This window comes from Grampus griseus (assembly GCF_964374135.1).
Source record: "Grampus griseus genome assembly, chromosome: 21".
Taxonomy (NCBI): domain Eukaryota; kingdom Metazoa; phylum Chordata; class Mammalia; order Artiodactyla; family Delphinidae; genus Grampus; species Grampus griseus.
The window spans coordinates 29,149,704-29,168,786 of NC_139015.1; the positions used below are offsets into that span (position 1 = coordinate 29,149,704).

The 19,083-nt window shown below is 60.0% G+C and overlaps 2 protein-coding genes across 2 annotated transcripts in view; one reads left to right on the top strand and one right to left on the bottom strand.

Annotated features, from left to right (window-relative positions):
• ADGRA2 (adhesion G protein-coupled receptor A2) overlaps positions 1-11,801 on the top strand; it is a gene marked incomplete at its 5' end in the record, with an annotated part of 32,546 nt that extends 20,745 nt beyond the window's left edge. Inside the window, 17 exons of the mRNA XM_082680389.1 lie at positions 1,484-1,555; positions 1,816-1,887; positions 2,021-2,092; positions 2,408-2,571; positions 2,969-3,182; positions 3,794-3,958; positions 4,548-4,746; positions 5,221-5,370; positions 5,500-5,661; positions 6,345-6,569; positions 6,753-6,969; positions 7,518-7,726; positions 8,502-8,629; positions 8,907-9,030; positions 9,451-9,596; positions 10,229-10,318; positions 10,538-11,801. Coding sequence (XP_082536515.1) covers positions 1,484-1,555; positions 1,816-1,887; positions 2,021-2,092; positions 2,408-2,571; positions 2,969-3,182; positions 3,794-3,958; positions 4,548-4,746; positions 5,221-5,370; positions 5,500-5,661; positions 6,345-6,569; positions 6,753-6,969; positions 7,518-7,726; positions 8,502-8,629; positions 8,907-9,030; positions 9,451-9,596; positions 10,229-10,318; positions 10,538-11,798 — 3,670 coding nt within the window. The 3' untranslated portion in view covers positions 11,799-11,801. The remainder of the gene's footprint in view (positions 1-1,483; positions 1,556-1,815; positions 1,888-2,020; positions 2,093-2,407; positions 2,572-2,968; positions 3,183-3,793; positions 3,959-4,547; positions 4,747-5,220; positions 5,371-5,499; positions 5,662-6,344; positions 6,570-6,752; positions 6,970-7,517; positions 7,727-8,501; positions 8,630-8,906; positions 9,031-9,450; positions 9,597-10,228; positions 10,319-10,537) is intronic.
• A 2,226-nt stretch (positions 11,802-14,027) lies between these two features.
• BRF2 (BRF2 general transcription factor IIIB subunit) lies at positions 14,028-18,321 on the bottom strand (the record flags this gene model as incomplete). The annotated part of the gene is made up of 4 exons (XM_082680546.1): positions 18,087-18,321; positions 17,312-17,371; positions 15,825-16,146; positions 14,028-14,766 (listed from the first exon to the last, which is right to left on the bottom strand). Exons 1-4 carry the CDS (start codon positions 18,238-18,240, stop codon positions 14,028-14,030), a joined length of 1,275 nt encoding a protein of 424 aa, XP_082536672.1. The 5' UTR covers positions 18,241-18,321.
• Positions 18,322-19,083: the final 762 nt, after the last annotated feature.

Genomic DNA, 19,083 nt, shown 5'->3' on the forward strand with positions numbered 1-19,083 from the left:
CAGGCCCCCTGCTGGGACGGCACCTCCCCATCCTGGACACCCATTTCCTCTCCCCCCAGAAGGGAGCTGGCTCAGTTAACCCCTGCTGCCCATAATCCGGAGCTGCCCCTGAGACTCTGGCCTGCAGAGCCAAGAAGGCGGGTCTGGGCCGGGGGGGTGGGGGTGGGGGTGGTGGCAGGGCCTTGGAGAGCAGGCTGACCCCACAGGCCAACCTAAGTTGATTATTCCAGGAACCCCCCACCCTCGCCCTCCGCCTCATGATCTCCTGGGTGCTTGGGTGGGCCCGAGAGGATGTTGGAACGTAGGGAGCTAGCCAGGAGGCTGCAGCCCTCCCCGCCCCCAGGTGGGCAGTGAGGCCTCCTGGTAAGGTCTCTGTGGGCCGCAAGCCTGTTCTGGTTTGGCTCGGGACAGACCCAGGTAGGCCTTGGGTAGGTGGGCAAGGGTTGGGTCAGCCTGGCGCCTCTCCCCATGGCTGTGCCCGAGAGGACAGGGTGCTGGGGCAGGCCAGGGGGCCAGCCATCGCCTTGGGCCTCAGTGGTCCCAGAGGGCTGCCGGGTCTGGTGGGGGGCTGGGGCCATGTGGGCACCGGCCGGTCCCCAGTGGGCCGGGACTGTCCCTTCGGCCCGCCCCTGCTGCCCCGGGAGGATGTGACAAAGTGGAGGGAGGGTGGCACTCTGACCGTGTGATGGAGTTTGAGCCACCAGAGCCTGGGACGGAAGCTACTCTGAAAACTTCCCTGCAGTTCGTCCCTCCTGGTGGGTGACCCTTGGCCCTGTGGTGCCTGGGGGCCAACTGCCATCTTCTGTCCAGTCTGTGACCCGAGGTGGCCCTTGCCCTGCCACCCTGTCTCTGCACTAGGGGCTCGAGGAAGCCTGGGGGGAGGGCGGCAGGTGACCCCCTCGGCCTCAGCTTCCTCATCTGAGGGCTGAGGGGCGGGGCCAGGTGATGGACAACCCCCCGGGGCAGCATCCACAGGGTCACCAGCCAGCCCGGGACCTTTCCTCACCTGCCAGGTGGAGCATCCGCCCGATGGCTCTAAAGTACCTCCCCGCGGCCAGGCTCAAGATGACCTTACCTTTGTGTAGCAGTTGACAAAGAAAGGGCCGTTACACCCATTTTCAAACGATTCTACAGCAGCCCTGAGAGACTGAGAAACTCAGGGCAGCTCGTGGGAACCGGGAACCGAGGCCTCCCGACTCCCGGTTCAGGGCCAGCTCCTCTCCCGTCTCCGCCGCGCCGGCCTCCTCATCCGAGGCCTTCCCCCCGGATCTCTCGGTGTCTCCATCCTCCCTGACCCAGGGAGGCGGAGGGGGACCCGTCTGAGCGGCCAGGTCCTTCATCCGGCCTCCCAGCCGCGCTGAGGCGAGCAGGGACTTAGAGGGAAACCGAGAGCCCGGCACTGGCGGCGGTGAGGCCGCCCGCCCCGGGCAGCCGCGTGGCCCCGGAGCGGGCGAGGTGTGAGGCCCCCGCTTGCTTCCCACAGGGACCTGAAGAACAACGTCATCAGCACAGTGCAGGCGGGCGCCTTCCTGGGTCTGGGGGAGCTGAAGCGCCTGTGAGTGGCCTGTCCTGACCCCACGCCCCAGCCCCCTCGTCCCTGGAGGCGGTCCCATGGGTGCCGCCACCCTCCCACTCACCCTCCCTCACTGCCTCTCCTCCCCGCACGCAACAGGCTGGGGGCAGACATCTCATGCCCCAGCACCGTGTCTTTCTCCGCTCCCGCCCACAAGCCCCGCCCACACGCGTGTGTCCCTCACAAGCGGATCCGTGCGCTACCACGTGGCCGACTTGCTGAGGTCGTGTGTGTCTCTCCAGAGATCTCTCCAACAACCGGATTGGCTGTCTCACCTCTGAGACCTTCCAAGGCCTCCCCAGGCTTCTCCGGCTGTGAGTGAGGGGCGGGGAGGGGGGCAGCGGGAAGGCTCCCCAAAGCCTCACGGGTCCCCGCATTCTCATCACTCACCACCCACCTCCTGTGGCCCAGGGGGAGCCTAAGATCCCCTCTCCCTGTTCCCTGCAGAAACATATCTGGAAACATCTTCTCCAGTCTGCCACCGGGGGTCTTTGATGAGCTGCCAGCCCTTAAGGTTGTGTGAGTATCCTTCCCCAGCCCCAGCAGTCAGGCCCTGCTTCCTTCCACTTCCCAGGAGGGAGACGCATAAGCACCGTGCCCACGTGGCCAGCCTTCTGAGGAGGTGCGGCAGACGATGGCTGAAGCTCCACCATACGCGCCTCCCCGTGCTTGCCGTGGCGGCCATGGTGGCGGCCATGGTGGCGGCCGGGCACACGTGCACAATTTTGCTCTCCCGGCCCTCTCCAGCCTCAGTCTCTCCCTGGGGCTCCATCCCCACCCCGGGGAGCCCACGCTCCCTCTGCTCTACCCTGTGGCCCCTCCACCCCCCTGCAGGGACTTGGGCACCGAGTTCCTGACGTGTGACTGCCGCCTGCGCTGGCTGCTGTCCTGGGCCCGGAATCGCTCCGTGCAGCTGTCGGAGCGCACGCTCTGTGCCTACCCCAGCGCCCTGCACGCCCAGACCCTGGGCGGCCTCCAGGAGGCCCAGCTGCGCTGCGGTGAGCAAACCCGCACCCTCAGGCTCCCTCCTGAGGGGCCCCTGCTGGCTCAAGGCTCCCTGTGTGCTGGGCTTGGCCTCCAGGGCGTCCTCTCCCTCAGATCCCACTGGGGGCTGGTCCTCCATCTGCTTTTGTAAACTTCCTTTGGGGCCGCTGCTTTGTTTATGTTTTCCGTCTGGTCCCACCTCTTGGGGTGACAAGTGTGCAGTGGAAAGAAGCATCTTTATTTGTTCGAAACCTGCCTGCTCCTCTCCTGCGCTCTTATCTCCGGAGACTCTCCAGCCCCCCTTCTCCTTCCGAGTTGGGGCGGGCTCCAGACCAGACAGAGGGGCCTGGCTCTGCCCCCACTGGACCCTCACCCGTCACTCAGCCTCACTGCCAGTGTCCCCTCCCACAGAGGGGGCCCTGGAGCTGCACACACATCACCTCATCCCATCCCTCCGCCAAGTGGTCTTCCAGGGTGACCGGCTGCCCTTCCAGTGCTCGGCCAGCTACCTGGGCAATGACACCCACGTCCGCTGGTACCACAACCGGGCCCCTGTGGAGGGCGACGAGCAGGCGGGCATCCTCCTGGGCGACAGCCTCATCCACGACTGCACCTTCATCACCAGGTACAGGCCCTGCGGCCCCTTCTGGGCCCATGGCGCGGGCGGGGGTGGCCACAGTACCCTCATGCACCCCGCGAAGGAGATGGCCTGATCTGGGGATACGTGCGGGTGTGCTGATGCACATCCAGGACTAAGTCAGAAATGGTCTGGATGAGGGACAGATTGAACACCTGATAGAAGAAAACGATTATATCTGACATTTCTTCAGTGCTTTCACAATGATATAGCGGCTCTCACCTGTATTATTGGACTTGATCTCTCCAGTAGATTTGCAAGAGAGGTAATATTATCTCTGTGATAAAAGATGGGGAAATTGGGGAATTCCCTGGCGGTCCGGGGGTTAGGACTCAGCGCTTTCACTACCAGGGCCGGGGTTCATGCTGGTCGAGGAACTAAGATCCTGCAAGCCGCACGGCACAGCCAAAAAAAAGACAGGCACTAACGGAAGGCCAATCAGAGTTAAAGAAGTGTGTACGTGCTTCCCTGGCTCAGTTAAAGAAATGAGCCTGGAGCTGATGCCCTGCGTGCCCCAGGGTGGCCCCCGGGCGCTTGGGGAGGGTGGCTGGCCGCCGGGAGCGCCTCCAGCCAGCCCTCGCCCGCCCGCCCGCCCACAGTGAGCTGACCCTGTCTCACATCGGCGTGTGGGCCTCAGGCGAATGGGAGTGCTCCGTGTCTACGGTCCAGGGAAACGCCAGCAAGAAGGTGGAGATCGTGGTGCTGGAGACCTCGGCCTCCTACTGCCCCGCAGAGCGAGTCGCCAACAACCGCGGGGACTTCAGGTTCGAGACCCAGGCCCCGGCCCACACCCCGCTCCTGCCCCTGGGACCACCGGTGACCGGTCCCCCACCCACTCCAAGCTGGAGAATACGCTGCCTTTTGTCATTCAGCTCCAGGTCCCGCTGGCACATTTACAGAGACCGTATCCTTTTGTATAAAATCACCCTCCGAATGTGCTGTGCAGAACAAAAAGGGTTTTTTTTCCTTTTTCTTCCTTCCATGCGTAGCTGACAAGGCTCTCCCACTGCGGATGCCACACTTTCACATCCCAGTGGCCTCTCACTCAGGCAGGGGAGGAGTTATTCTCCCCATCGTACAGCCAAGAAGACTAAGGCCCAGAAAGCATAAGTGACTTGAACTCAGGACTTCAAGTCCAGCCTCGCAGCACCAGTGACAGCACTGTCCCAACAAACACAGCTTTAGAAAGGAGGTGGAGCTTGGGAAGCCCTTGAAGTGCCGTCCAAACACACACCCTCTTCTGGGCCCGTCCTGCAGCTCCCAAGGAGTCTGGCCTCACAGTTCTCAGGGCAGGGGAGGGACTCTTGGCCTGAGGAGCCTAGGTCATCGGCAACTTCCCACCTCTGCCCCCAGGTGGCCTCGAACTCTGGCTGGCATCACAGCCTACCAGTCCTGCCTGCAGTACCCCTTCACCTCGGTGCCCCTGAGCGGGGGTGCCCCTGGCACCCGAGCCTCCCGCCGGTGTGACCGAGCTGGCCGCTGGGAGCCGGGGGACTACTCCCACTGTCTGTACACCAACGACATCACCCGGGTGCTCTACACCTTCGTGCTGGTGAGGCCAGGAGAGGGGAGGGGTGCGGGAAAGGGGGAGGGGAGAAGCCTGCTGGCCTCTTGGGCTGTGCTGCCTCCTTGGGATGCATGGTGAGGGGCCGTGGTCACCGTGTCTCATGCTCTTCTCCTCTAGCTCTCCCTTTCCCAGGGGACTCAGAACCCCAGGGCCACAGTTGGGACATGTGGGCCACCCCCAAGGTCCCCAGTACAGCAAGGACAGCCTTAAGCAGAAAGCAGGGACAGCGTGAGGTCATCCCGTTGTCCTCAAGCAGTGGCATAACCAGTGGACGGCCCCGAGTTAGGAAGGGCTCACTCCTTACCTTCGCCTCCTGTCTGGACCAGACCCAGCTGTGGGCTAGACCCTGTTCCCTAGGCCCCGTTGCTCTGAGCATCAGCACAGGGGAGGGGGCCCCCACGCTGTTTTGGGGGAGAAGGAGCCAGATTAGACGGTGCCCTTTCCTCCCCACACCCCCAGATGCCCATCAATGCCTCCAACGCACTGACCCTGGCCCACCAGCTTCGAGTATACACGGCCGAGGCCGCCAGCTTCTCCGACATGATGGACGTTGTCTACGTGGCTCAGATGATCCAGAAGTTTCTGGGTTACGTCGACCAGATCAAAGAGGTGAGATTCGATCGGGCCCCTGGGGCCCCTGGAAATCACCTGCCCCCCACCTGCTGAAGCAGGTCTCGCCCCAGCCTCTGGGTCCCCAGCCCCGCCTCCTGCCCTCAGTGACTCCGCCCCCGCCTCCAGCTGGTGGAGGTGATGGTGGATATGGCCAGCAACCTGATGCTGGTGGACGAGCACCTGCTGTGGCTGGCCCAGCGCGAAGACAAGGCCTGCAGCGGCATCGTGGGCGCCCTGGAGCGCATTGGGGGGGCCGCCCTGAGCGCCCATGCCCAGCACATCTCTGTGGTACGGTGGGCCGGCTGGGAGGGTGCCCTGCCCAGGGAGGGACAGGGAGGGACTCAGAGGTGACGGGGGCCAGCCCTTGTCATCCAGGAGCAAGTCCTCCGAGTGTGCACCAGCCGTGCGCCCAGTTAGCGAGAACACCGAACGTGACTAGGGTTCCGTTTGTGTGGCATCAAATTCCAACTTGTCAGGAGCAGGGCAGAGGAGAGGGAGGCCGGCGACATCGGAGAAGTTACACAGGGCTTCGTGCGGGGACCGAGTTGAAGGGCTAGCCGGATGGAAGCACGTGGGGGGTGGGGTGGGGAAGGGGTGACGGAGACTTCTGTTCCCTGAGAAGAGGGGGAGTTTCCAGCGGTGGGTGGTGAACCAGCTAACAAGCAGCGCACAGCATCTCCTCTGCGTGAGACGGTGCTGGGTGCCGGGGGAGATCCGAGGGGGGCGAGGACCCTGCTCCCCGTAATAGCTGGGGCAGCAGGACTGGGACGTGGCAAGAGCTGGGCCAGCTCCAGGACGGGGTGTGAGCGAGCGGGAGGACGGGCCGAAGAGCAGGGGTTCGGGGGATTCCACGGCAGACGCAAGGCTGCCAGGCCCTGAGTGATGAGCAAGGACGGCGGGTTGGCCTGAGCAGGTCTGCGGTCTCCAGCAGGAGAAGGCCAGGAGAGGGGTGACAAGGTCCCTGTCCCTAGAACTCGAGGAACGTGGCCTTGGAGGCCTACCTCATCAAGCCGCACAGCTACGTGGGCCTGACCTGCACGGCCTTCCAGAGGAGGGAGGCCGGTGCGCCGGGCACCCGGCCCTTGGGTCCCGGCCAGATCCCCTCCCCGGAGCCGGAGCCCCTGGCCGACCAGCAGCTCCGCTTCCGCTGTACCACGGGGAGGCCCAACGTTTCTCTGTCGTCCTTCCACATCAAGGTGGGCGCCGGGGGAGGGAGGATGCTGAGAGGGCAGGTACGGGGTGCAGGCGCCTGGTCAGGTGGATGGTGTGAGGGGACGCAGGACTCAGACAGGGGGTGAGGGGATGGAGGAGGAGGGGCTGGAGGACAGCGGAGCCCCAGGGACCCCGGGTGTGTCTGAGGAACTCCTGTTTCCCCCCAGAACAGCGTGGCCCTGGCCTCCATCCAGCTGCCGCCCAGTCTATTCTCGTCCCTCCCGGCTGCCCTGGCCCCCCCGGCCCCCCCAGACTGCACCCTGCAGCTGCTTGTCTTCCGAAACGGCCGTCTCTTCCGCAGCCACGGCAACACCTCCCGCCCTGGAGCCGCTGGGCTTGGCAAGAGGCGCGGCGTGGCCACCCCCGTCATCTCTGCGGGAACCAGTAAGGGCCTGCACCCCGCCCGCCCTCCCCTGCGCCCCCCGCGCCCTGCTGGAGGTGGCCGGGGGCGGTGGCCCTGCACCATTTCCTCGGGCGGTGCGGGGCAGGGATGTCCCGTGAAGGAATGGACTGGTGGAGAAAAGGCTCAAGAGACCCTGGGTTTCACAGCCCAGATTCGTCAGATTTCCAAAGGGCTATAACACGAATCCTCCACCCGCCTGGGCCTCCTTCCGTCCCCCTTCGTCACCTGGTGCCAACTTCCCCCTCAGGGTGCCCTCCTGAATCCTCCCTTCATCCGGGCTTCCACTCCCTCCGCGTCACCTTCCACCTTCTCGTCCCGGACCCCAGAGTCCTCCCTTCCTGGGCATGTCGCCACGACTCATTTGGCACTTAGGTGGGCCACCACCTCCAGGTGCCTTTATTTTGATTCATCCTTGTGTCTCCCAGTTAGGCTGAGGCCCTGGGGGGCAGGCCCGCACTTGGCATCTAACTCTATTCCCCAAGCCCAGCGCACGCCCTGACCGAGCCTGAGTGGACCCCCTCCCCTGTAGGTGGCTGCAGCGTGGGAAACCTGACTGAGCCGGTGGCCGTTTCGCTGCGGCATTGGGCTGAGGGGGCCGAGCCCGTGGCCGCTTGGTGGAGCCAGGAGGGGCCGGGGGGGCCCGGGGGCTGGAGCTCTGAGGGCTGCCAGCTCCACTCCAGCCAGCCCCACGTCAGCTCCCTGCAGTGCCAGCACCTGGGCAACGTGGCCGTGCTCATGGTGAGGGTAGCGGGCACGGGGGTGGAGGGCAGGGGAAGGCAGAAGGGGCGCCGGCGGGGGGTGACCAGGGGCACTCTGAGCGCCTGGGGCCACAGAAATCCTGAAAAAACAGGCCTTATCGGGCCTCGTGACGGTCAGTACTCGCAGGGAAATAAATGGCCCTCTGGTCTACCCCATACCTCTTCATCTTTCAGAAGACAGGCAGGTCCTCAGGCCCTCTATCAGGTCATCCCCATAATAGCAGCCCCAGAGCAAAAAAAAGAAAAGAGAGGTCCTGCCTCTACTCCCATATTGAGAGAGATGGATCAGAGACCACCCAGCCTGGTCTCCACATCCTGCACTCTCTGACACCCAGATCGTTAAAGTGAAAAAAAATCTGGGAACGTTTCTCCATCCCGGTCACCCTCCTCACTCACCCCTGTCCAGCCCCCGTGCTCGCACCACACTTCACAGCCCACTTTTCCAGATCCTGAGCAGGCGTGCAGCTGTATGATAGACAGACCCTGCCCCTCTTCCCTCCTCTCTGATTCTCGGGCTGGGAACCTGAAAAGTTCCCAGAAAGGCAGATCATTAACGCCACCTAGACCGACTTTCTAAGAGAGGGTGTCATGGTGCCTACATCTTTGCTACCCAGATGGACCAAAGGCCAAAGCTGGGGCCCAAAGCTGACTGGGCTTGGGAAGAGGAAAACTGGCCTGGGGGACCGGCCAGGACTCCACAGGGCGGCCGCTCAGCTTCCGGCTTCCCCTTACTCATTTGTCTCTGCTCTTTCCAGGAGCTGCGCGCCTTCCCCAGGGAGGTGGAGGGCTCAGGGGCAGGCCTGCACCCTGTCGTGTACCCCTGCACGGCCCTGCTGCTGCTCTGCCTCTTCTCCACCATCATCACCTACATCCTCCACCACAGGTGAGAGCTCCTGCGGGAAGGGAGGGCATGCTGGGTGTTACTAAGTACTGGCAAGGCGGCAGTGAGTGTTCCTTTCCCAGGCTCTTGCCTAGCCTTTCCTTCAAAGGTTCTGCAGCTGGAAAATGCGTTTGGGGGTTAAGGTGTCCATCCCATTCACGCCCACGCGTGCATACAGATATCTGCCTTCTCCTCGTTGACTTTCCCAGTGACCTTGAGACCCCCGTAGGCCTGACCTTGGGTTGGGCGGCCTGTTTGTTAAAGACTGTTTCTGCGGCAGCTCCATCCATGTGTCCCGGAAGGGCTGGCACATGCTGCTGAACCTGTGCTTCCACATGGCCATGACCTCCGCCGTCTTTGCGGGAGGCATCACACTCACCAACTACCAGATGGTCTGCCAGGCGGTAAGCAGAAGGGCTGGGGTGGGGGGTCTCCAGGATCGGAGACGGCAGCCTGGGGTACAGGAGGGAGGCGCGCGGGAGGAAGGGGGCTCCGCTCTTCGTGTCCAGCCTCATGGGCAAGGTGGGCATGAGAGTAGGGGAGGTAAGAAGCAGAGCAACTAAGAGACAGGACAAAGTGGAGAGTGGGATCCTGCGATGGAAGAGAGGTCGGGGATGAGCCAGGCAGCAATGACAGGGTCATGGAGAGTCCCTGACACGGGGGAGAACCCTGGGCTGGAAGTAGAGAGGGTACTGGCAGGGACAGAACCCTGGGGAGGTTCTGGGTGGAGCTGGAGGCTGGGCACAAGGGAGGCACGGGAGAGCACTGCGGGGCTGAGGCTCTGGGACGGCCAGTCTCCCAGCCTCAGTGCCTTGACCCTATAGGTGGGCATCACCCTGCACTACTCTTCACTGTCCACACTGCTCTGGATGGGGGTGAAGGCCCGTGTCCTCCACAAGGAGCTTACCTGGAGGGCACCACCTCCACAAGAAGGGGATGCTGCCCTGCCTGCCCCCCGACCCATGCTCCGGTATGTCAGCTCTGCAGGGGGGAAGGGCTCAGGTGTCAGGGGAGGACACCAAAAGCTGTTCTCCCAGGGTGGATGCTGTCCCAGGGGTCCAAGGTCCTGGGAGATCACACTCCCAAGACAGAAGAGGTGGGGAGTTCCCCGGGGGTCCAGTGGTGAGGACTCAGTGCTTCCACTGCAGTGGGCCCGGGGTTCAATCCCTGGTCAGGGAACTAAGATCCCTCAGCCAAAAAAAAAATAAAAGGCAGAAGAGGCAAGGCCCTGGGTGGCACTAGGTTGCCCAGTGCCATGGAGGGGGGGCATCCTCGGGGTTTTCAGGCATGACAAGGCCAGGAAGGGAGCGACCTCAAAGGGCATTGGGCAGGGATCCTGGGAACCCAAGTGGCACCCCTGGCTTCTGCACTGTTTAGGGTGACAGAAAGCAATTCTGGCCACTGTCCCTTAGAACAGTCTTGGCCAAATCCCTTAGGGACCTACTGACCTGCCCTGGAGAGGCATTGCATCCCTGGCAAACAAACTCTGACATAATTTCTAGGGGAAAGAGGATAGGACAGAGACCCCAAGGTGAGGGTTCTGAGCACCTGGCCCCCTCCTTGTTCCCCAACTCTCTGACCCCCAAACCCATTCCTCTCCAGGTTCTATTTGATCGCAGGAGGGATCCCACTCATTATCTGTGGCATCACAGCCGCTGTCAACATCCACAACTACCGGGACCACAGCCCCTAGTGAGTGCACGGCCCGCCTGCCCCAAACCTCCCCGCCCTGCCCCGGATGCCTCGCCCTGCCCCGGAGGCCTCCTACTCCGATGCGCCCAGCCCGTCACCCAGCCCCAAGCTCTGCATGCTGACTGAGCCGCTTCCGCCTCTCCACTCACCATAGCCTCCCTTCCCGCCCACCCAGCCTCCGCGCCCCACCTCACGCGTGCCGCCTGTGTCTCCCCTCAGCTGCTGGCTAGTGTGGCGCCCAAGCCTAGGAGCCTTCTACATCCCCGTGGCTTTGATTCTGCTCATCACCTGGATCTATTTCCTGTGCGCGGCGCTGCGCTTACGGGGTCCTCTGGCACAGAGCCCAAAGGGGGGCACCAGCAGGGTCTCCCTGGAGCCAGGGGAGGAGCTGAGGGGTTCCACCAGGCTCAGGAGCAGCGGCCCCCTCCTGAGTGACTCGGGTTCCCTTCTGGCCGCTGGGAGCGCAGGGGTGGTGACGCCCGGGCCCCCGGAGGAGGGTGACGGTCTCTATTCTCCAGGAGCCCAGCTGGGGGCGCTGGTGACCACGCATTTCCTCTACCTGGCCATGTGGGCCTGCGGGGCTCTGAGCGTGTCCCAGCGCTGGCTGCCCCGGGTGGTGTGCAGCTGTCTGTACGGCGTGGCGGCCTCCGCCCTGGGCCTCTTCGTCTTCACCCATCACTGTGCCAGGCGCAGGGACGTCAGGGCCTCCTGGCGCGCGTGCCGTCCCCCCGCCTCGGCCTCCCGAGCCTCCCCGCGGGCCGTGCCCGCCGCCCCAGAGGACGGGTCCCCGGCGTTCGGAGAGGGGCCCGCGTCCCTCAAGTCGTCCCCGAGCGGCAGCAGTGGCCCCGCCCCGCCCCCGGGCCCCTGCAAGCTCACCAACCTGCAGCTGGCGCAGAGCCAGGCGTGCGAGGCGGGGGTGGCGGCCCGCGGGGAGGCGGAGCCCGAGACGCCGGGCCCCCGGGGGAGCCTCGGCCCGCGCCACCCGAACAACTCGCACCACGGCCGCCGGGGCCACAAGAGCCGGGCCAAGGGGCATCGCGCGGGCGAGGCCGGCGGCAGGAACCGGCTCAGGGCGCCGCGCGGGGGCGCGGCCGGGGTGGCCGAGTTGCCGTCGGGCGAGAGCGGCAGCCCGCACAACAGCCCGTCCGACAGCTACCCGGGCAGCAGCCGCAACAGCCCGGGCGCCGGACCCCGGCTCGAGGGCGAGAGCACGCTCACGCCGTCGGAGGGCAGCGACACGAGCGCCGCCCCGCTCCCCGAGGCCGGCCGGCCGGGCCAGCGCCGCAGCGCCGGCCGCGACCACCTCAAGGGCGGCGCGCTGGAGAAGGAGAGCCAGCGCCGCTCGTACCCGCTCAACGCTGCCAGCCTGAACGGCGCCCCCAAGGGCGGCAAGTACGACGACGTCACCTTGAGCGGCGCCGAGGCTGCCGGCGGCGGCTGCATGAAGACGGGGCTCTGGAAGAGCGAGACCACCGTCTAGGCTGGGGGCGGGCGCCGCTTCAGGACGGGCGGGCCGCGTGCGCAGGAGACCCCGCTTCTTGGGGGCCCTCAGAGACGTCGATCGGTACGTCCCCAGGATTAAGATAGAGGTGCCTCGCTGCGCCCGGGCTCGCCAGCTTTAGTCCCGGAGGATGGGGAAAGGACAGGCACAGGCCCGCCAACGCGAAGAGGGCCATCCCTCTGGGGTAGCGACAGACAATCCCCGAACCGCAGACGGGATACGTTTCCGTCCCAGCGCAGGCTGGTTTCGGCAGCCCCTGCCGTCCAGGCTCGGGGGAAAGGTCCTGTGGGGCTGCGGAGTGAGCAAGGGCGGCAGGGACAGCACAGCTCAGGCGGGCTTCTCCTAAGGTACTCCCCGCACCTCCCGCCCCGCTCACGGGCGGCCATCAGCCTTACCCGAAACACACGGGCGATGGGGGCCTGAGTAAGGTGTTCTCTCCTCACTGCTCTCCTCTGAATCAGTCACCCACCTGTGCCCAGATCCTAGGGCCTCTCCCCCACCCAGTTCTGGCTAACTAGGGAGCCAGCCTAGCAGATGAGCCAGGTGACCAGGACCAGTGGGAGGAAACAAGGCGCTGCTTTTCGGATCAGCTATGCAAAAGGAGAAGGTGGGGCGGGGTGAAAGGCAGCTGCAGGGATCAACCAGCCCTCTGGGAGGAGGGCAGGGGGAAAGGTGCACCATCAGGGCTGGAGGCCATTACCAGGACTGGGACACACACCACACGGCAGGGCTCAGAGGTGGCGCTTCAGGACAAAGCCCAGGCCCTACACCTAAGAAGCTGCCTGACAGATACCTGGAGGTGATGTGAGGGAAGCAGAGTTAGTGCTTAGATCTGGGGCTGAAGCGAGTCCTGCCTTAAACCTAATCCTATAAAAAAACAAAAACAACAAAACGCTCTGAAGAGGGGCGCCACCGCCAGGCTGCAGGTGGTGCTGGAGAAGCACTTACTGTCCAGTCACAGGCCCATATCCCCAGTCTCGGCCCTCCACACCGAGGGACTGACAAAGCGCACTCCCTGCCACGTGAGGCCATAGAGGAGAACCGTTCCAATGATCTGATCTCCAGCTCCATATTAGGGAGAAACCTCCAAAACATCAAACCAGGTTCCTGCCTCCCATAAGCCCAAGCCAAGTCCCCAGGGCAGTGGGGGGGGGGGGGGCTGCAGCTCACCTGGGGCCTGTACCTTCACTGCTTTTAAACACCAGCACGCATATTTCTCCCAACCTAAAAAGCAACCACCAGCCTTTGGTTACAGGATGCAGTGCGAGTGCAGGGAACCCTGGGCCTCATGAAGAGCCACAGGGAAACCCGGCCCAGTCTCCATATCACCCCAGCCTGATCACCAAGGCAAGAGAAGACAGGGGGGCAGGGAGAAAACCCACGCGCCTTGGGATGCATCCTGTTATTTATGCTTGCTGCACAGACAATATTAGACAGAAAAAAAAAAGGCAAAAAAAAAAAGCTTCGTATTATTCTTCCACTTACGCTGGCTGCTGTTTACATACCCCGCCAATGCCTTAGCACTGGAGAGCTTTTTGCAATACGCTGGGGAAAGGGGAGGGAGGGGATGAAAAGTGCCAAAGAAAACATGTTTTTAAAAGCTCGGGTTTTATACAATAGAATGTTTTCTAGCAGATGCCTCTTGTTTTAATATATTAAAATTTTGCAAAGCCCTTTGAGCTATGAGCTTACTCCAGCCCCGGTCCTTTTGTGAGGAGGGAGAGGATCTCTGACACTGTACACACGAACCCACTAAGGCCTGTGAATGGACGCAGGGCCAAGGGCTGCCCAGTTCCAACCTCTGAGGGCTGATACCATCCGGAATGTGCACTGCTCCACACCAGCAGGGAGGCCCCGCCAGCCCTGCAGCTGCGGTGTGTCCAATCTGAACCGAGAGCAGGAGAGCGCCTGGCACCTTCCCAACAGTCCAAGAGAAAGCCAGCCCACAGAACAGGAGTATGTGCGACCACTGTCTGGGACGAGGGATGGGACTCTCCAACCCAGGTGTCCCCGTGTTCCTTCTGACTTCGACTCTGGGACCTGGGGTCCAATAACTGCAGAGCCCCTCTTGGGTCCCTTAAATGAGAAGGGAGATACCTAAAGACTTGTATACACTGATTTCTCTGGCTACATCAGGCCTGTTAGCAAGCCGCCGTCAGGTGGGGTTAAGCGCCCGCGCCCCCCCACCCCGCAGACCCCGGCTGTGCATCAGGGAGGGTTAGGGACACTCGTGGCAGCCTGTCTAGCGGCCTGGGCTCTCTGGAAGTCCCTAACTTCCTGAGGGGTACGCAAATACTGCTCGATCTCACTATCAGAAATGTTCTCATCTCCAGTGACTGTGGAGACAGGGGGTGTGGGACAGATCCGCTTTGGAGGCTTCAACATGCAGGGTGGGAGGAGGAGGGTGGGGCTCGCTGGCCGCTTCCCTGCGGGCAAATCTACGGAGCCATCGCCCCGGTCCTCTTTTCCCCATCCTTGCCCCTGGCCCGGCCCCTGCAATTCCTTCTCCCGGGCGTCCAGTGCGTCTGGCTCTGCTGTTCCGTCTCGAAAGGCCTTGCGGACCAACATGTGGCGGTGCTGGAGAAGGTCGCCGATGTGCGCGACCACAGACCGCTTGTCAAGCTTCAGGACCTGCAACCAGGCCAGCTGCTCGGCCAGCCGCAGCAGCACAGCCAGCAGCTCCTGCAGGCGGGAGGAAGCGGGGTACGGCAGGTCCACGCTCGCCAATTTACAAAATCGGGCAAGGGAACACGTCAGCCGATCTGAAGGCCGCAGCGACTGCCAAGCCAGGAAAGTGGCAGCGGTGATGACAGGCAAGGGATGCCGCCCGGTCACCAGCCACGTCTCATCTGCCAGCTCCACCAACTGCAGCGTTCGCGATAGCATCTTCTCCTTGTCTTCCACGTACTTGGCTGGCACAGACGGGGAGGCTTCAAACAGTTTGAAGCTGAAATAACCAAAATGAGGGTCTGATCTCAATACCTCTGGGGGACCGCTCTTTCAAAGCGCGAAAGATGGGCAAGCTATGCTATCCTCCCGGGAACACTCAAGCCTGCTGGGCAGCAAGTTTATCCAGGTACCGAGAGAAGACAGGGTGAGTCTCCTGCTGAAGAGGTAAAGGGCAGGAGAATGCAGAAGGGAGCTAACATTTCTTGACAATGCCCCTCCCCCCACCCCATCAGCCATCATTCTGAGGGCTTCACAAATGTTCTCCTTTAATCTACTCCACAGCCTGTCACGTACATTCAGAGTCACAAAACTTGCCCACAGTCATCCAGCTTGGACGTCACCAAGCTTCACACCCAAGACTGTTTCACACCGATAGTCTTTGCTTTCTACCATATTTGTCAGAAAAAAAGAACACAGCTACTCATTTTAAAAAAAAAACAAAAAAACTGGCTTCTAACTCCAGCTCCCTCAGTTACTAATATCCTTTCAGCTCTAATCACACATGATCCTGTCGAGGCAGGGCTGCTCCATCTAGCCAAGTAGGCCACACACAACATGAGTGGTGGAACCCAGGAGCCCCGTGCCAAGGCCAACACCTTCCTTCCTACATCATTAGGTTGCTATAAGGGCAAAGGGATTTGAAAATTATAAGATTCCAGAAATGTAAAACAGGATTAACCTGATTAGTGAGTGCTAGGCACAGGAAAGGGAGAAGACTTTTTTCTCCCACATCCTTGTAGATGGGCTTTGGTCAAAAACAGCCAGCCAGGGGCTTCCCTGGTGGCGCAGTGGTTGAGGGTCCGCCTGCCGATGCAGGGAACGCGGGTTCGTGCCCCGGTCCGGGAGGATCCCACGTGCCGCGGAGCGGCTGGGCCCGTAAGCCATGGCCGCTGAGCCTGCGCGTCCGGAGCCTGTGCTCCGCGACGGGAGAGGCCACAGCAGTGAGGCCCGCGTACCGCAAAAAAAAAAAAAAAAAAAAAAAAAAACATCCAGCCAGAGGTAAAAGGATTCAGGTCTAAACCCATCCCATCCCCGTGTCTCCCACTAGGCAGGTACCTGCTACAGTAGGTCTTCACCAGGTCCACCAAGCACAGAGATGGCACATCCAGCCCCAGGAGCTTCACCATCTGCAGGTAGGTGCCAGAAAACACATCCAAATCTGCATACAGCAGGGTGCAGATGGTTCCCATGGTCAGGGGCCAGTTACGCTGCCGGCAGGTGATTAAGACACAGCACCCGACCAACACCTCCTTCTTCTGCAGCCTGGCAGCACGGATGCCAGAGTGCTGGTATGCCTGTTGGTAGTAGGCAACTGCCGTGTCCTCAAACGTTGGTGGCAGCTGCAGAACTCGACAGAGGTCTCTCACTCGGCAGAGACCTAAGAAACCCACAGCAGGAGTTAGAGGGGCCCCAACAGCACCTTAAAAGGACCATACACCACGATCAAGTGGGATTTACCCCAGGGATGCAAGGATTTTTCAATATCTGCAAATCAATCGGTGTGATACACCACATCAACAAATTGAAAAATAAAAACCGTATGATCATCTCAATAGATGCAGAAAAAGCTTTTGATAAAATTCAACATCCATTTATGAGAAAAGCTCTCCAGAAAGTGGGCATAGAGAGAACATACCTCAACATAATAAAGGCCATATATGACAAACCCACAGCTAACATCATACTCAATGGTGAAAAGCTGAAAGCATTTCCTCCAAGATCAGGAACAGGACAAGGATGCCCACTCTCGCCATTTTTACTCTACAAAGTTTTGGAAGTCCTAGCCATAGCAATCAGAGACAAAAAAGAAATAAAAGGAATCTAAATTGGAAAGGAAGAAGTAAAACTGTCACTGTTTGCAGATGACACGATACTGTACATAGAGGGGACAAAGAAGCCACCATGCAGCTCCTAGCAATTTCTGTTCAACTCGCCTCAGATACCAGAGGCACAAATAATGGACCTTTCTACAATGACAAGAGAGACACTTGGTGAGGTCATTCAAAAGGCACAAAGACATTTATGAAAGGAAGTCACGCTTCAGTGCCCCATCTTCTGGAGGCTGGTTTGATTTGTGGCCAAGCCAAAGTGTGATCTGGGTTCCTTGAGTCTACCTCAGACATACCCCCCAAGCAAACCTAAACCTTCCACCTAACTGCCACCTGTCTTAGAACCATCTCCATCCTTTATTTCTAATTACCATTCTCTTCCTCTCTACCTTACCCAGTAATGCTGAAAACAGAAAAGACAAGCAGATGGGCTAGACAGGGGTCCCCAACCCCCGGAGCAACCACTACCGGTCCTCGGCCTGTTAGGACCCGGGTGGCACAGCAGGAAGTGAGCGGCAGGCGAGCCAGCGAAGCTTCATCTGCCACTCCCAATCACTCGCATTACTACCTAAACCATCCCCCCGCGACCCAGTCCGTGGAAAAACTGTCTTCCACGAAACCGGTCCCTGGTGCCAAAAAGGTTGGGGACCACTGGGCTAGACCATCAGGAGAACTTTCTTTAAAGCCACTGTGTCATAAAAGGTTGATACTCACCTCGCTGCTGACTGCGACTAACTTGTTCGTTTTCCCCTGTGCTTCGGGAATATGTTACTTCTGTAAGATAATGAACAAATAGCTTGTTTAGCCTCTATTCACCAAATCCCTGCCCTCCCACCACACAAAACCGGGAAGCAGAAACCCAATCATCATGCACCCACTCCTCGTCTCACAGAAGGTGCCCATCTGTGCAAGTTAAAGGTCCACCTGGTTTTCCATGACCACAAGCAATACCAAATACACAGAGACTAAAGAGGACTAGGACTGCCCTAAAGCAGCTCCAAGTGTTCCAAATTTCCAGCTGTCCCTCCTGTACATCCAGTTCAGGCAATTCTCCTGCCTGCAGATTCTGAGCGCTGCATTGCGTAGGGACTTGGAAAACAAAGTAAAGAAAAAAAAAAAAAGATGCTTTTGCCAATTAGTGCTCAAAACTACTTCGGGATAACAGTATTTTCTGTATTCGTAAAGAACTGATCTATCAATACAATTCTTCGACCATGCCCAGACTAGGTAAACTGAGTGGAACTTTGTTTCTGTTTCATTTATTCAACATCTGTTAATACCTACTACATATACCAGATACGGTGCTAGAAAAACACAGATGAATGGCAGTCCCTGACCTTCTGCAGCTCGCTCGTCCACTTTAGGCTGTTTTCTCTCATATTTAAGGGTGCACGTGACAGGGAGAGGGCAGGAGATAAGAAGAATCTGACGTCAATCCCTCCACAGCCCCAGGCTGTACCCACGGCCCCGGAAAAGCCCGCAGAGGTACCTCGGAGGTTGCCCTCGTCAGTGAAGGTGGTAGTAAGGACTCCCTCGGTGACCACACAGCCGCAGTCGGAGCACACCAGCTGGTTCTGCGAATAGTGCGAGTCTTCCACGAGCTCAGTGGAGCCGCAATCGGGACACCGGCCTCCGCCCGGCATCTCACAACCCGTCCAAAGCCGATGAACCTTTCCAACACCCGCCCCTAACGTCGACAACAGCAACTGTGCAGAAACAGGAAGTAGGAGCGGACCCTTGTAAGGTCTGCACCTGCCTCTTCCGTCCAGCGTAACTGGGGTATTATAGGTATTTCCTCCGCGGCTGCGCGGAACTTCCGGTCCGTTCCTCTTTGGCTCGGGTAGAAACGTGATCTAGGAGAGGAGGTTCCTGTTCTGGACTGTGTCTTCGGGTTCCCCGCAATCTGTAGTTACTTTGAGGTGGGCCCGACTGGAGATTGCATTTGAGTGAGCGTTATACCTGCATGGACACGGATAACAGACAAGATATTGTTGCCATCCGCAAACAACTCTTCTTTCTAAAGCGCTAGGGGAATCGCAGATTCTCCATTTCTCTTTGGTGACGGATGTTGATTTTGGCCATAGTACAAAATCTGTGTCTAAAAGGGAGAGTAGTGTATCAAGAGAGCAGGAAATCGTGCTCTTTCCAGAGTGGCTTCCCCTCCAGCAAGTTGTTTCCTCTCTTTGCAGTCTATTTCCCTCCACTGTAGAATGAAGGAGTTGAATTAAAATCCAGAGTGGCAACCTCGGATGCTTTCAGAGGCTAGGCAAGGAATGTCTAAGGGAGTTGGAGAGAAAGAATATGCGGTGGTGAGACTCTTGGCAATCTGAAGGATTCAAGCAGATTCGGATGTTTTTAAACCTGACCTTTAAGATGCTCCAAGATTCTAGCTCCAAAGTTCCTAGCATGGGATAGTATAGATAAAAGAATCTTGAGCAAAAGAGTGCCTCTAGCAAGCTTACACATGAGAGATTTTGTATGTCATG